This window comes from Glossina fuscipes, unplaced genomic scaffold, assembly GCF_014805625.2.
Source record: "Glossina fuscipes isolate IAEA_lab_2018 unplaced genomic scaffold, Yale_Gfus_2 2, whole genome shotgun sequence".
NCBI classification, from domain to species: domain Eukaryota; kingdom Metazoa; phylum Arthropoda; class Insecta; order Diptera; family Glossinidae; genus Glossina; species Glossina fuscipes.
This window is the reverse complement of record NW_023998416.1, coordinates 18,216,898-18,234,540: the sequence shown is the minus strand read 5'-3', so window position 1 is coordinate 18,234,540 and position 17,643 is coordinate 18,216,898. Positions and strand designations below refer to the sequence as shown.

General features: G+C 32.6%; 1 protein-coding gene across 2 annotated transcripts in view; it reads left to right on the top strand.

The window, feature by feature from the left end:
* The window catches only part of LOC119632942 (bone morphogenetic protein receptor type-1B), an 85,295-nt gene that overhangs the window by 29,858 nt on the left and 37,794 nt on the right, over positions 1-17,643 (top strand). The window contains exon 2 of one of the 2 annotated variants that reach the window (XM_038026108.1): positions 2,374-2,422. The exons of the other annotated variant lie outside the window; for it this stretch is intronic. Coding sequence (XP_037882036.1) covers positions 2,407-2,422 — 16 coding nt within the window. The 5' untranslated portion in view covers positions 2,374-2,406. The remainder of the gene's footprint in view (positions 1-2,373; positions 2,423-17,643) is intronic. 2 annotated transcript variants of the gene reach the window in all.

The window sequence follows — 17,643 nt, the reverse complement described above, 5'->3', positions numbered from 1 at the left end:
TTTCGTTGACCAGGACCATTTTACAATAATATCCTCAAATGTTTGTACGAATTTTTCAATTGATACTTGCTGCTGTAGCTTATCAACTATTGAATAAGACTCTAGTCTTTGTTTCTTTTGTTTCTTTTCAAGGCTCATTAGCTAAGCGCGTAAGTGTGGAATTTTGGTTATTATACCTTACACCAATCATGGTGCAAAAGTAATTTAAGTTTGTGCGCATGTATGCAACACCCAGACGGGCTTGAGAGGTATATTGTCCGTGTGTCCTTTCGTTTGTCCGTCTGGCTTGTTTGTGTCCAACCTATAGGTCGTAATTTTCGAAAAATCTTGACGAAAATTACCCCGACTTGTTTTAGTCCAAGGGTAAGCACTATTGAAAGTTGTTTAGATCAGATCAGTTTTATCTACCACTTCAGAGTAATTGCAACGTGACATAGGATACTTGATAGTGAGCCGTGACCCGTGACCCGATAAGGTGTTTTTACTTGGTAGTCTTAATAGTTAGGAGCAATATTCGCCAATTGCTAAATTGACTCAAAATCGTCTGGAGCAATATAATAACCATATGTATTATAAGTAAGGGTGCACGTGGACCAAGCTTTCACTGCACACCACTTCAATTCTGTAGATAAAAATTGCAAAATTTTAAACTGTGAGCGTTTAGTTAATTAATTAATATTTATTTTTTGCATTGTGCTCTTAATTAGTAATAAGTTCTTTCTTCTGAAGTGTGCTTTTGAAATTTTTTTTTTTTTTGTTAATGTTTTTTTGGTTTCAATTTTGCAGAGTTTATAAATAATTCCGTAGGTAGATCACAACCAATTTTCCAAACACGAAGTGTAAAATTGAATTGAAGACGTATGGCGCAAATTTCTATCTTGTCTTTTCCAAATTTTTCAAGACTTAAATGTTTCAATAATCGAAGGACCGATAGAGTGACGTTCGAAATGTCGCTCGCCTTATGTCAAACGTGTGGCAAAATTAATATATGCTTTGGGTATGATGAGCGTAAAAATTAATTCCACACGTAACAACATAATAAAAAAATTATTTTTATAAAAGAGCAATATTTAGCTATATGTCTTCTTCACTTCCTCAATTAAATTTTAAAAAATCTTTTACGCTGCAAGAAAGCATAAGGTACCTCCATGTCTGACTGCACATGTATTTATTTATACATATATATATATATACATACAAAGAAAAAAAACAAGATCAAACAACAGCAGATGAAACGAAAATTTTGTAACAAATATCGTGCCAAGTAAAAAAATAAAATTAAAACTTAAATAAATATCGGTTTGTAATAGATGCCAAGAATTTTTTCTATTTTTATACGCAACACCGAGCAAAGTTGTGTATGCTCATTTTATCATTGTGTTTGCACAATCTTTACATGCTCAACATAAATATCTCATTTGATGCAGTGAGGCTTGTCTACCTGTTCGACCTGTTCAACGGCCACAAATTTTATAAAAGAGATCAGCTTCTAACGTACTACACACATACATATTCTGAACTGCATCAAGAAAGAAAGCCATGGAAAGCAAACGAGAATTTTAATATACCTTCATCAGCGTAATTAACTCGAAATTCTTCTAAATGTTATTTTTATGTATAAGCTGTGCAGCGAAAGTCAAATGCAAAATAATTAGCCTTTATGTCTCGAAACGGTTCACTCTTCAATGTTGAGGTTACACACGATCGTTCTCTTCGCTAGCAGAAGTCGCTTAAAATGATCAAGATGAAGCCATTTTAAAAGCGGATATGTCCGCAGAAAAATTTCTTATGACGAATTCTTCATACCGTTTCGTTTAAGGCATTTTGCCTAAAGTCTTTGGACTTGCAGCACAAAATCACGTTCTCACGTGCCTTCTTCAAGTAAAGTTGAACATTTGAACTTTAGCTAAACTTGCTCCCTTTGAAAATCTGTTGGAACTTTGTCCCGACCATGCATAAACATAGCTTGGAAAAGTTACCTTCATTGGCCCAGAAAAGCTCATAATTCTTGTACATTTTCTAAAGATGATGAGTATCCATGATGCGGCTAAAAATGCATATGGATTTCTTGCTTTCGCTCTCTTCCCTCCTATTTGCTCTTTTCTTATATTTATCAGACTTAATATTTATTTTTAAAACACATTATCTCTACTTCTACGAGACTGCAAAATAAAATTAAAGTAAATAAATAAATGAAATTAAAAAGAAAAAAATCTGAAAGAAATGTAAATAAAATTTTTTTGCTAAGTATAAAAAATGTTTAATTGCAAATAAAACTAAGTCGTATATAGAAGCGTAAGAAAAACTTTAAAATACATTCATTTTCATATGTCATTCATTAATAATTTTTTCTCTTTTTTATTTTAATTTTAGGTAAGTTCAGAATTTCTTTGGAAATCGAGAAGCATGGAATTGATGACAAGTAAGAATTTAAAAAGGAATGTCTATCATATTAATAAAGCTCGAGTTAATGTGAATCTTTCTTTCATTTTCAACATTTTTAATAGCCTTCCACACCCTAAATTACTCAAATTTTCAATCATTTGCTTATGTATATGCATATGTATGATTTTTTTCCTTATTTTTGCTTTTAATTTATGAAAAATTTCATTTCATTAAGTTCTTAATGGGTGGTCTTTATTATTCATATAAATATGCATCTGGATATAAGTATATATATATATATATATATGTATATATATATTTATATACAGTAAGACAAATTGATATTTATTTTCATTATATACAATTCTTTTTTATACTTTTCAATTTGCTTTCAATCAATTAACAAAGCGGAGATTGTGTTCGGCTTGAGTCGAATCTTTTAATAGCTGCATATACATTCTGATCCATGTTAATATCTATACCGTATACTATCAGTGATACAAGAGTATATTAAGTATGCTATGTACCCCGCAAGAACCTGAGATAGACTCATTTTTTATTATATTAAAAAGTTCCTCTGTCCGTATGTCCGTCCTGTCTGTGTTCAACTAACAGGACCCCATTTTTGAGATGTTTCGATGAATTTGGGTACCCTGGCGTGCTTTGGCCCAAGGACGAACCTTATTGAAAATGTTGTGGATGGGACCACTTCGACCACTTGCTATGTAGCGTCTTACTTTGAAAAGTCGATATATGCATAATTGCAGGGAGGTGTGGCGTATTTAATGGTTGGCCCTGGTCCACGATATGTTTTCTTTTCCGTTAAGCGTAAATTCTTATATTAAATCATTAAATATGTTTATCGTTGTGCTTTTCTTTTCTTTTGTATAATGCAAAGGAAGACTTAGATTTAATCGTTCCGCGTCCATAAATAATAAAGCAATTTAGATTTCTTTCGTTTGTACTGTCGTCAAAAGAACAGTTTATTTTAAGAAGGTTTAACGTCACTTTCTCAGTACATTCATATGCTCTCAAAGAATGAAATTTCTTAAACATACCTGAACAATTGATCCTTTTATTCCCCCAATAAAGGCAACCCTACTACGAGAACGGAAAAGTAACATACCTTCCCTAATAGTTTTTCCGGAAAACTTTCCTCTCTTTTCACTAATGTTTCGTGTAGTGTACAATTGAAACGGATAATTTGATATAATTGCATTGTAATTAATTCAAATGCATTGTAAATTGCCGAAATAATAAAACCAATATCCATAAATTGGGAACCCGGATTAAAAGTTCAGAGAAAATTATCCTCATACCGATAAAATATGCAATTCATTCATTGGAGCGTGAATTGTGTAAACAATAAAAGCAGTAATAAGATATCTAGACTGTTTTTTTTTTTTTTTTTTATCGCACATGAAATGACAAACTTATTATATCATGAGATTTAACGAGATTGATATACAAATTACATAAGAAAAAAATGCAATCGTTTTTAATTTCATTTCGTAAGTGAACACAATGTACTTAAATGAATACAATTTTGTTCATTTATAAAGCTCATGACATAATTATATCGAAAACATTTTTATTCTTTATGACTAATAAAGCAAAATCATTAAAATTTTTATATATATTTTCAATTAATAGCGCATTTTATTACATTGAAAATTTTCCATAAATCGTTTTTAGTTTATATTCAACTAGAAAATGAAAACGGTTTTGCTTATATATGAAACTGTGCTAACGTAATACAAGTGAAACCGTTTGAAGCTATTTAAGTCCTGTGATAATTGCCAAAAGATAATGTAAAGGAAAAATTTCGCAAATACAGTAAGACAATCGATTGATTACATAAATGTTTTAAGCACCAGCTAGTTATGGAACTTTTTTACTTACGAAAACCAATCAACATTTTATATATGTCAGATTTATTGCATACCCTTTCCTAAGCCTTCTTAAGCTACTAAGTAGGCTGATGGGGCAGAAAACACATTGCTATGTGCTATGGGCGTATATTTCGGTAAACTGTTCGCAACACCTAGAAGAGGGCTATAGAGACCCTGCAACGTATATACATATCTTTCATCAGCATCAAATTCTGAATCTTGTTAAGCATGTCCGCCTGTCTGTCTGTCTTTGTAATGCTTGCGGTAAACAATCTGCAAAACCATAGGAATCTGTTACTCGCCAGTTGTTACAGAAAGTAACAAGGACCACATGCTCTATTTTAATAATTGGTTGTAAAAGTTTCGACTCCAGCGGAATATAATTTTGTTACTTGTTCGTTATTTATTATTATTTATTTCATATTTCAACTTAATTAATACATAAGGGGGCCTCTAATGCGATTTCTTCACACTATCTCTGAACACTAAAGCCGCGCTACCAAGTCTTAGCTCCCAGTGCGGTAGACTATTACGATTGTTACGTGGCCGTAGCTTTAACGTGTTTATAGCTTACAAGATGCGGTCAGCCCATGTCTCTCTTTCCCAACTTCTTTCTGACCACCACTACATCACACGTATAGGTAACCTCATCTGAGCCACTGATCATTTTGCAAGAAAAAGTTGTAACAAAAATTTTCTTTTAAATACTCGTAAGCATTTTCGGAGAATAATTTGAGAAAGTTTTTAAAGAACTTAGAACCATAAATAGATCATTTGAGATTCGGAAGCTCGATGAATAACGGAACGAGGCTTTTATTTCAATTGCTCCAATAATGAGGTCTCTTTTATGAACCCGTTAAGCTGTGGAACCATAAGGATAAGGTCAACTTTGCGATGATTTGCTTTAATGTTGTGTAAATTGTTAGTTTTAATGTCATTCCCTCTCTGCAGAGTATGCTGGAAATCAGTACATGTCATGGCAGAAGTGAATTCGCCGTGGAAAGCTTGACGATCCTTTCCTTCGAAGTAATCATTCAAGTTGTAAAAGATTGGGAACAGCTGTTCGCTCAATTGCCAATTAATCGAACTGAAGTGAAATAATAAATTGGTAATGAAAAGAACATTCGGATGTTATTAGTATTGAGAATTCATTTTTGTCTCTTCGAACTGTGAAGCGATACATGGAGCTATAGGAATGTCATAAAGAATTTGTAATGAACAATGAAATGTTGTCGTTCGTGTCGTATAAGCAATGAAATCTTATTCAGCTTAGTAAACAAAGTGCTCTTGCGGTGCATTAAATTATAGGAGCATAACGATAAGTTCGCAATGAAAAGTATTGCGACAATTTGGTTGATTATTGTATTTGTGTAGAAACTTGTTTGCCATAGCCAATCCAAACCTCTGTGTATAGAGTAGTAGGAGAGTAATAGAAAAGTTTTGCAACATTTTTTCCTATTATTTTATGCGACCCGTGAATAATAAAAATCCTTTTTTTGCAAATGCGTACGTATGTACTAAGTCGTAGCGAAAAATACGTGCGAAATTTTCGGTTGATAAAGGATTACAGTGTGTTGTGTAACAAAATGAAATCATAAAGTCATACCGCAGCACATATATGTGATTGCTAGGCTAAGCATTTCATTAAATTGTTACACTTTCTAGTCCGCACGTTTAATGGCATGGTATGGTATACGCAAATTGACGCTACTACCGACAATTCTGCTTCATTTCTGAATTCTTGCTAAGCAGCACAATATCTTTCGTTATGCCCGCTCTTGCGAGAAAAGTGGTAACTCGAAAGCCTAGTAATCGCGCTATGATGATGACACTATACTTCAGAACTATAGAGAACTATTTATAACTAACATTAAGAAGATCCTGAGATGGACACAACCTTTATTATGCCGAACTAGTCAGAATCACTCTCCGAATGGAGTTAAAGTTGTGCGTCACTATGTCCGTCTGTCTGTGTTGTATTCTTGCGTTCAACCTATAGGTCGTAAATTTTTGTATGTTTTGATGTAATTTGGAAAGTAATGAATGCTATCGAAAATGTTTTCCATCAGATCACTTTTTCGCTGGGTCGATTGATAGGTCGATATTATCGATATGAAATGTATTAATTGAAGTGATGTAGGGTATTTAACAGGGTGGGCCCTGTCGTTTTTACTAGTTTTGTCAGACAAATGACTAAGTCCTTGAGACAACTTTGTAGTTATCCCATACGTATTATAAAAATGTGGCCCTTTCTCAAATTGGTTAAGAGGATTTCAAAAAATGTGGCTGTAAAAGTCTTTTATAAAAATTATTCTGCCCTCGTGAAAACTTAAGCAATCATTTGTGAAAAAATTCGTAGAACGTTTCCTTTTTTCGTTTCTGTAAGTATGTATAACAAAATATTTAAATGGACAAAAGTCTTTGTTTCAGGTGTGGCTTTGCTCCTTGGACAGCTTTTATTCACCTTTTTCGTGCCATATGTTCTGATCAAAAAAAAAAAAAAATTTTATGTTTTACAACACAGAGGTCAAATAACGAAAAAAGACACTTTAATGTTGCCGTAATAATTAAACGCCACCAAAATAAAATATGAAAAAAAAAAAATGTTAACGAGTTCGAAAATATAAATCAAAAGCATTTTAAACATTTTATTAATTTAACATGTAAACGTGGAAACGAAATTTAACAAGGCAAACAACTCAATAATAATTTGCACAAAAAAATGGAAAAAATAAGGCAGAAATGTAACGTTTCTTATAAAAATCGTTTGCTTTAGTTTAAGTTACTGCAAAACATGTGTTAAAAAATCTTATAAAAACATGATTAATAATGTTAAGAAAAAAAAGAGAAAAAAAAAAACAATTTTTTTTTTTTTTTTTTGAAAAACAGAAATAAATTCATTTCTTGGTGCAAATTCAAACGATGAATGAGGAGAAAATGAATGAATATGCATGGGGACGTACAGTGGTGAAAAGAGATGGAAAACATGTTTGACTAAAAAGCCAAGTATATATGTATATATATTAAAAACATGATCTAATTGACGTCTATATCAAATGATTTTCAAAAGAAATAATTATAAAAATGTTTAATTGCACATGATCTCGATTTTCAACGTCAACATCAACATCTAACAAATCGACTTTTCATAAAATCTCTATTACGAAAATGCATAAAGTGTTCGCAGACCTAATATCAGAAAATTAAGGTGTATTATATTTATCCTTTCGTTTGTAAAATCCGATTACGTGATACGAGTTAGGCTGCATGTGTTTGATATCTTACTCGGCTTAGCTGCAAAACTTTCGCGTATCAGTAAGTCACTTAGAGTATTGTCATATTGTCATAAAAATCGTAAAAAATATTTTATTTAAGAAATTAATATAGTAACTAATATTGCGTACATTTTCTATGCACATAGCTCCGTTTAACATTTCGTGATGTACACATTAGGGCGAGTTTGTGATATTCATCGCCTTCAACACAAGTATCGTGATTTGTCAATTTGGCGATTATGATACCTTTTACACTAAATTAGGTCTAGATGGATGTACTCAAGATCTGAACTTGACATCTATTAAAACTATGTTAAGGTTAAGGCTCTTAGCAGCAATATTTGAAAATCTTCTTGGTTCATTAGATTTTCAATTCTGGTCGATTAGCACTTTGGACCGGCCTCATCTTCACCCTTGATCTGCATATCATCAACACGACCTCATAATTTCCAGTTTTCTATCAAAGTTATTACTGCAGCAATAGGGACAGACCAATCGAGCAAAACAAAAATTGCCTATATGCCAAACACACAATAAGTTCGGAGGTTAAAATATAAATATCGCCACTATTAACGAATCAGTACGGTTTTTAGAGAGTGCCAAGCTTTAAGCGAACTATCTCATGGCATTCAAAGAAATCTGAATTTCTTGAACAGCGTGCGGTTCCGACAGTAGTCAACCTGCATCTCTATGTCATCCCACGAACTTATTGAGTAATGTTATTGTAGTGCGTAACTTTGAGTGTAGCAAAAGAAGAGGAAAAACTAGTATGCCTTCTACACGTAGCACCTTTTATTATGTTTGTTTTTTATCAGTTAAAAAAAATTAAATGTTTTTCATACATTTATTTACCTTAGGCGCTGGGTGCTCACTATTCGCCCCAAAGCCAATATATATTTTCTTACTTGTATTTCTTTAACCTTTTAAGGAAATTTTGAGATTTTCTCAAAAAAAAAAAAAAAAAACCATAAAAATATTGGCAATAAATGATTTAATACGTGATTTTTCATTTTAATTGAACAAATTTGTTATAAAAATTTAATGGTTTAGAAATATTATATTAGACTTGCACCGATAAGTGTTGCACACAAACATAAATATGCTTATACATATGAAATTATATTTCATATATCCACATACACATACTAATACATATATATACATATATATATATATATATATGTATAATATTTATAATTTTTTTATACGTCTCTTTTGTTAAGCATGGCATATATGGCATTAATAATCGTTTAAGAAAGACAAACTGGGTCAATGATTACTTGGCTAAAATCAACAAAAACATAAGAATAAAGCAAAAATAATTCATAATTGATATCTTATAATATAAATGGCATTATTTTCTACGATTCATTGAAATTTATAGTTAGAAAAAAGTTCGATTACAAAAATTTTCGCCAAAAAAAGCATTTTTTTTTTTATTTTTCTAATTTTATGAAAAGTTGCTCATCTCAACAAGAAATAGCCATAAAATATTTCTAATGACAGCTAATTTTAGAGTAGACGACTCTTATAAATTATTCTTCTAACTTCTATAAATTTCTTTCAAAGATCGCTTGAGGAATTAATTATATCTCTTGAGAGTAACGAATATATTAAGTTTACAAAATACGAATCGCGACGGACGAATCCAGAAATATGCATTCGAGGAGTATTCGTAGATGCGTTCTAAGATTTGCTTGGTAACGGTAATCATCTCTTGCGATATACGATATGTAAGACACGCTGTCACAGGAAGCATTTTTTTGGCGATTACATAATCTCATCTAGGCCAAAGGTCCTTATCGTTTTTGGTAACGGCGAGCCAATAACAGTGCATAGGACAGTTTTGATCATCTTTTGGTGGTTAAGCCGGGTAGTGGGTCGCTTTATGGAGTAACGTTAAAGAACTTTTGCAAGTCTACATTAAAGATCGGTTCTTTCACGAGATGTGATTACTTGCAGGCGCTACTTCTAAGTTAAATTAATATCCAACTTTTGCCAAGAAAAATTGGACAAGTAGGAAGAGAGGCGGTGAACAGGCTCTACAACTATCATTTCTTTTCTTCTCTAGAGCCCTTTGTTTGTTGTGGGGAAATAATTCTTGATGAAGCAAGTTTTCGCAGTAATTGATTCACGGGATACTGTATATAGCCTTGCTTTGATCCTAAATGAATTTCTTCTGATCTCTGTCGGTGAAGGCAGCCAAAATTCTCAACAACAAATAAATCGGAAAGGACAAAATCGATGCTTTTGAGATTTTCAAATTTGTTATCTCTTCTGTTTTCTTCTAAATACGACCAGCCACCCAAAATACCTCCTGACTGTTAGAGAGAAATGGCGAAGAGAAGGAAATGGCTGCGAGTTCAAGCGACAAATCTTATGCCTTTACCAACTGGGTAGCCACTATAGCTACGACAAACTATGCTCTAGCGTATTGAGATTTCAACCCGTCAACCCTTGGCTTGGTAGTCGCTCTTCTTATCTATCTGCCTGCTTTCTGCGAACAACTAACATGCACCGTCGTCTGCGAAGCACAAGATTTAGAAGTGGGATAACAATATTGTTAACATGCACGAAACGAATAGGTTTTGACAATTTCCGCTTGCCATACAACCATGTATGCGTTGTACATTCTGCAAAAGACGGCAAGATTCAAGCCATTAGTTTTATTTACGATTACTTTCGGAACCACAAGATGGATTATTCTAAATACCATATAATATACTCATTTGTATAGGAAAAAAAGCACATAAGTTCTTATCACAAACGCAAACGATATGTAAGACATGATTCGGCTTAAACTTGTTTTACTATACATAGGGCCCAAGCTATTTTATATTTTTATGAACCAATTTTTATTACGAACGCCAGCTTGCTAAATGTTGACTTGTTATTCAATGACATTGAAACCTGTTTGAATAAAGTTGCGTGGGTTGATATTATAATGAAGTATGAAATTCATTTTGATATTATAATAAAATACGAAAAAAATAACAATAAAATAATAGGTTGCTTTTGCACCTTATAATAATACATCGGTCAATAATTACCGAGACTGGGCAAGAAAACACCTATTTTGCAACGTTCGTCATTGCTCGTAAACGTAGTCTTTTTCAAAAGTAATGCAAGCAGTTCAACGCTCGTGTAACATTTCTATGTCTTTATTTTAAATCGAGTTTGCCAAGGTCCTCACTTTAGATATGCTTCAGTTTTCGCAATAATCTCATCATTTGATCTTAATCTTATTCCCCGGGCAATCTTTTTGGGGTTTATAAGCACGTGCAGTGCGGTGGAGGTGGCAGCAATTCGAACTTCAATTTGTGAAATTTCGCCAGTATCACGTCGAAGTTTTCTTTTTCACTGCAAGTTACCGCATATCCATAAGACAAACAGATTCATTTTCCTTAAAAGAGTGAATAGACTCCCTTTTGATGTCTTTAGGTTAGCAACTATCTTTTGCAACTGCACTTGTCGATTGTCGAGAATAATTTCCAAGGTTTTTCTAAAATCCTTTACCATTCTTTTATGAGCGGACATCGCCAACGACATCCGTACAACATCACTTAAAGAGAGTAAATCACCGCCAAACTACTGTTTTCGACAGAGACGAGTTGCCATAACACTTCCTAAGCCAATGCTGCGTTGGAATGAAATTTTGAATTATCTAAACACAAAGTCGATTGTTTTCCTTCTCCTGAAAATCATAAAAGTAGCGTCACTAAAACTACCACAGCACGTAAACAAATGATCGAAAGGACATTTTGAAATTTTGGCATGTGTCACCTTATGGTACGCACTTTCTAAAAACAAGGTTGACTTTTCCTTAGAGAGGAGCAGTCCAGGGAATTATTGACCAATATATTAATTAATAGAATGGAACGGAAAGCTTTCACTTTCCGTCCGATTGAATTTAAACGTACTCTTTTGGGTAATTAACCATTCACAGCTAGCGAGCAATACATGCGAAAGATAAATATACATAGAGTATAGAATTTTTGGCTTTAACTAAACAACTCAACAGTTATCGAATAACCAAAAACATTTGAAAATTTCCAATCTTTTAATGCACATTGATAGAAACTGGTAACGATTAAGTTAAGCTGATTAACAAGAATAATAAACAAGTAAGCAAATTATACTCGGCAATGGGCGAATATATTATCTTAAAAAAAGAAAAAAAAGAGAATTTTTGCTGCACTGCACTTTTTGTATTTTTATATACGTAATATAGGATCATCTGTAAAATATACATGATAATAAGCAAAAAACTCAATTTCGGTAGAAATATGCTTTGAATTTATGCAATGCTGTAGGCACGTCCTCCGAGCGATTTGACCAAATTCCAATTAATCTGTGTGCGAGGAATTCCAAATTTGAAGACGATATTGTAACTTTAGCGAACGGGAGAACATCCGCCATATATGGACAGACGGACATGCCGTCATCAGTACAGCATATGGTAACAGGAATATATGAACTTAGATCAAGACAAAATATGCTGTCAAGCATATGTAGACCTTGCAGGATTCTCTTAAGCTTCCTTTAAAGCGTGAGGGACGGACATGCCTAAAGCAATACAGAATACGATACCGGTCAAGGATATATACGCTTTAGCTAGGAATGTCTCGTGCTTCCTTCCGCGTGTTCCAAACGTATGGCTAAAGTGTTTATGCTCCACACTTTGCACTCAAAAAGAATTCTTTTTTTTCCTTTCGATTGACTAATGAATCTAAATAAACTACAGAAATTTTTAAAAATAACTAATAGGAAAAATACAAATTCATATTATTAATGAATTATTTAAGCAAAACATTAGATTCATTCAATAAACTGAAACCTGTTTTCAACCAAAGCACCGCGAAATATAAATCATTTGATTTATCAAATACTTTATTTATACTTTTTTAAATTTGTTAGTTTGAATTCAGGTCGAAAAATTAGTTTAAACATTTTGAAATATTTTAAATTACTTTAATTTCCTTATTAAAATTTTGAATGATACAGTAATAAACGGTTGTTTGCTGAAATCTAAGCCATGACATTTGAAGTTAATTTTTTTGTTTTTACAAAAGAATAATCCTCGGGGTTAGCATAGATCAAAATAGCTGACAATTTTAAATTCAATTATGGCTTATCTTAATTTTTGATTGATTGTTTTACCAAAATCCTTTCTAAATATAAAAAATACAAAAAAAAAAAAAAAAAAAAAAAACTATATATTCACTTTAAAACGAATTGCGCACATTCACTGCTTAATTAGATGTTTGCTTGCATAAGTTTATATAAAAAAGGTTTCTATTCAGTTTCGTGAATCTAGCATTTTTATTACGATAAATATTTCAATCATATTTTAGATTTATATTATGTTATGGGCTATTAATTATTGATGACAAATTAAAAATTATTTAATTTTTTTTCTTTGACTTTTTGCAATAACTGAGGATATGTTATGCTGGCCAAATGTTTGTAACCTATTGCAATGTACATCAAGGAGATCAAAAAGTATGCATCTGTTGTGTTAAATGAGCTTGAATAGCGGAATAAATTCAGTCGTATTGAGTAGAGGAGCAAATTTGATTTAAAATTTTATTTTATCACTCTTGCCGCTTCAGTATCAAACATCAGCAAAATCGGTCCAGAAGACTATCGACAGTTATTAACAAAATTCTTTCATATACTGTGATGGACTCAAAAATTTGACAGCTTCACCTTAAAACTTGAAGTATCTCATTCTTTCATTAATAAAAGCATAGAGTCAATTTCGAAGGTCATCGATTTTGGACCTGTCTCTCGTCTGTCTACATTTAAGCGAAATCCGTGGAAGTATACATTTCAATCTGCACAAATTTCTATCTAAGATGATATGTTCTTGAACACTAGAACAACCAGCATTTCATACATAATTAAATTTTCAATCTTAAAAAGTATGAATATTTTGATGCCTTATGTATGCATGCAGGCTTACTTTTGAATTTTTACCTCGTCTATATATATATATATATATATATATATATATATATATATATGTAGCGATATACCGGTGACTTATGCTCAATGGGCATCCATTTCTCAGTAACTGTCATGATCGCCACGATAGAAGCCTGAAATTTGACCGGCATCTAGTGTTAAACAGATACTATGTACGATGTACGAAACGAATTCATTGAAGCATTGAAGCGAGCCAATTATGCTACTGTGTATTTAATAAAGTATACATTGTGTAAAGGCTTTTAATGAAAACGCATGAAGATCTTAGGCTCACGCTGAAAAGGTCTCAATACGTTTACATGCACGAGTATAACGAGCCATTTAGAAAAATGTATTACAAACATGGTACGTGATCACTACTTTTGTTTCGACAATCCAGTCACATCCCAAATATTCGAACCATTGTTTTCGTGGAAAAGCTTTGCCGCCAAATGCGTAACACTTACAGATTGGGCACACATTCACTAGACTGTGCCGACCGCTTCCACTGCGTCTCTCTCTTTCATTGACATCTTTCTGACTGTCTTGGCACACGGATAGGAGACATAGGCCTTGAGTTATTGGTCATGTAAAACTATATATTCCTATCCTTCCTTTTGGATCTCAATACAAACCCTACATAAAAGTTATACATTCAAACTTGCTTTCTTCCATAATTTAAGGTTTCGAGTCTTCCGTCACGCCAAACCGTTAAATTGCTTTGATTACAATAAATTACACTCTACCTGCAATACGTTCAATTTGTTGAAGCAATCTAAAGTTTCAGTCTAATTGTAGTAGCAGTTACATATTACTTCTCTAGTTAACAATACCATTTATTATTATTATGAATAGTTTAACTAAAGAAATAAATTGTGAGGCTCACGTGATTTCTTTTACGAGTCCTTTAAAAGTAAAAACATAACTACAATTTTGCAAAAATTGAAAATATTGAAAAACACAGAGTATTTGAAAATTTCTGCTTCGATAATTTCCAAGTAATTATTCCGCTAAACAACGAACACAGTGCACATAAGTAACACCCAAGCAAGTATCTGGCTAAAAGGATGAATGAAATCTGTAAACAACCAACAACTAGGCAGGGATTCCGGATAAAAAGCAATTGAAGTCTGCTTAAATTCATTGCAATATCTCGACCTTTATGCTACAATTAATTCTTAGTCAGAAATGGCTGCCTGTAAAGCATTCGAATGAATGGAGTTGGTGTAGCGTAATAACTATTGTATAGAGAGATAATAATATTGTCGTTTATGCCATAAAATTAAATTATTATTACATTTTATTTATTTATTTTTTTTGTCGAAACTAGAACATCAATTTTTTCTTCTTTTTTGTTTTTTAAAGTTTATTTTTATAATTTGAAATTTTTTATTAAACACCGCCACCACACCATTGGCTTGAAAAGAAAAAAACAATGAACTATTTTTGAACTAAAATTGAAACCTTAACATTACTAACACTTTATGCGATATTAGTTTCCAAGAGAGTGGGTTAATGAAATGAATATAATGCAAAAATAATAACAATAATAGCAACAAATTATCAAGCGAAACCCGTAGCCGTAAGATTTGAACCCACACGTTTTTTTTTTTTTTGTTCTTTTTTGTTCTTTTTTGTTTTACGAAACCACTAGAGGTTAAGCTTTTAAAATTATTTAATATTCTCGAGTGTGTTTGGCTGTGTGTTCCTGCGTTTAAAAGGGTTTTTGTTTTTGCTTGCAGAGATTAGTGTTTGCTGTTGTTGGTGGGTGTTTCTTTATCAATTTACATTTTAAATTAGCGTTTGTTTTTAACGCTTTCCTGTTAGTTTAAAAAAAAAAAAAAAAAAAAAAAAAAATTACGTGGGTATTTTTCCATTTTTAATTCATTTCGCGCTCCTATGTAGCGAAGAGCATTCGGTTCTTTACATATATTATAAATTTATTATTGACGTTAAAATCATCGTTTAAGTCATGTATTTTGTTTTTATTGAATTTATCTGAAACTCGTATTATAAATTAAAAATGTTGAAATTTTGCTTGCTTCCACTCAACATCCGGTTATATATTGTTTCATTGATGTTCATCGTTTTCTATAAATAATTAATTAGAAAGCTCTTTTGTTCCTCTAAATCATGAATGAATATTTACATAATTAAACCTACCTGCACTACACTGCTTTACACTACATTGCGTTAACATATTAGTTAAATTTTGAGCTTTTTGTTCGAAATGATCTAATCGGAAATTTTGATGAAAAAAGTGTTCAACGCATGCCTTGTAAGATAAACGGATCAACTCTGTCCGAAAATCATGTAAGAACATTGCTGTTCCCTCCGGAGAAAGATCTGCTTATCGAACATTTGGATGTCAAGATTTTAAGAGATTAGTGTTCATGCACGCCTGTCGTTCATCTAGCTTTGATTCATCTAAACTATTTATCCTTTACGAAGTAGCAACTTTGCGGGCAAGTAGCTTCCTACTTTCTTTTTTGTAGTCATCTCCAAAGGATGAGGGGTACATTCATTTTGTCTAAACGGCTGCAACAACTAAAAGGAAGCTTCAGAGACCCGGCAAAGTATATATACTCTTCATAGCATCAAATTTTGAATCGATTTAAGCATGTCGGGCTGTACGTCTGTGTAATGTCTGTTGTAAATATGCCCCTAACCGCAAAAATTGAACTATCAGCTTGGAAGATCTTGCACGCAGGTTGATACCGAAAATAGACGGAAAATCGGTCGAAGGACCACCTAAACTGAGAACATATGTGATATTCAAAAGGAATGAAAAATTGTTTTTTTTTACTCAGTACTCATAGACTGCTGTAGGTAAAGCTACTAAAATTTGAATGTGTATTTTATAGGCGATGCTATGCAATGATTTAAAACGCCTCCGCAATATTAAAGTGTAACAAAATTTAATGGCTTTGCCAATGCCTTTATAACACCCAGGAGCAAGCTTCAAAAACCCCTAAAGTATATAAATTCGTTGCCAGTTTCAACGTCGGAATGCATCTAAGTATGTGGGTCTATATGTCTGTCCATACGTCCGCCCGTCTACCCAGCTATGTGGGACATATAATAAACATTCTGCCGTTCGCAAAAATGAAGACATCGTCTAAAAATTATCAAAAGAATTAGAGATCGGTGTAAGTCGTCTAAAGAGCACGGCTACAACGTCCAGATCTCTATGCAACAAAAACCGTGAAGACCTTCGTTTTCTGTGTTTTTCACTTGTTACTCATAAAGTACAACACGTACACCATACAAATCTCCACATCTCTTGTGAATATAGACGAAATCAGTCGCGCTTACCAAATAGTATAGAGTATGAAAATTTACTTCTTCTTCTTATTTTTAGCCTTTTAAGAATAATGACGATAGATTCGCCCACGACCGAATATAATTTTCTTTCTTATTTAGGCTCGATAACTTCTGAGATACGTGCTACAGACAAGCAATACCCCAGATATAGATCGCTTGACGACCGATACTCAAGTTTCTGGCGATTATAAAATCACGTAATACCTTCTAAACATAAATATTATAAATATTACAGTGTTTATATATGTATTTTATTGCAAAACATATTCGAACCTTCAATGCTTTTACTGTTGCAGGAGAGCACGCAGGGATATCAAACACTTTCATTCAAATTGAATGCAATTTTGCTCCCAAGAGAGTGTAATGAACCTATGTCGTAAGCCCGCCTCACTATTATTATACGTTTTCCATAATGATATGAAAAGGTGCCGCCTAGAGTTAATACAATATCTCTTAATAATATGCGTAACCTTTTAAGCATTCCATTCTAATTATAGGTTTGAGATGTTGTTGTATACCGCAAACTTGGAATTTTTCGTTGCCTGAAGCTGACAAAATTCCAAGCTTTACCGCACGCAACACAGCGTAAAGACGTTGTTTGCGCTTTAATTAAAAGAATTGTAATACCTTAACGGTAGAAGAGATATATATATTTATCATAAGCTTTTTACATCATAATATTTTTCACATAATAAAAAGTATCCAGAAAATATATTATTCAGCTTATAATCTGCTTAAGCCTGTTATCTGATAGAACAAGATCAAGATTCATTTCCTTATTTACCAATGGCAAATGGTGA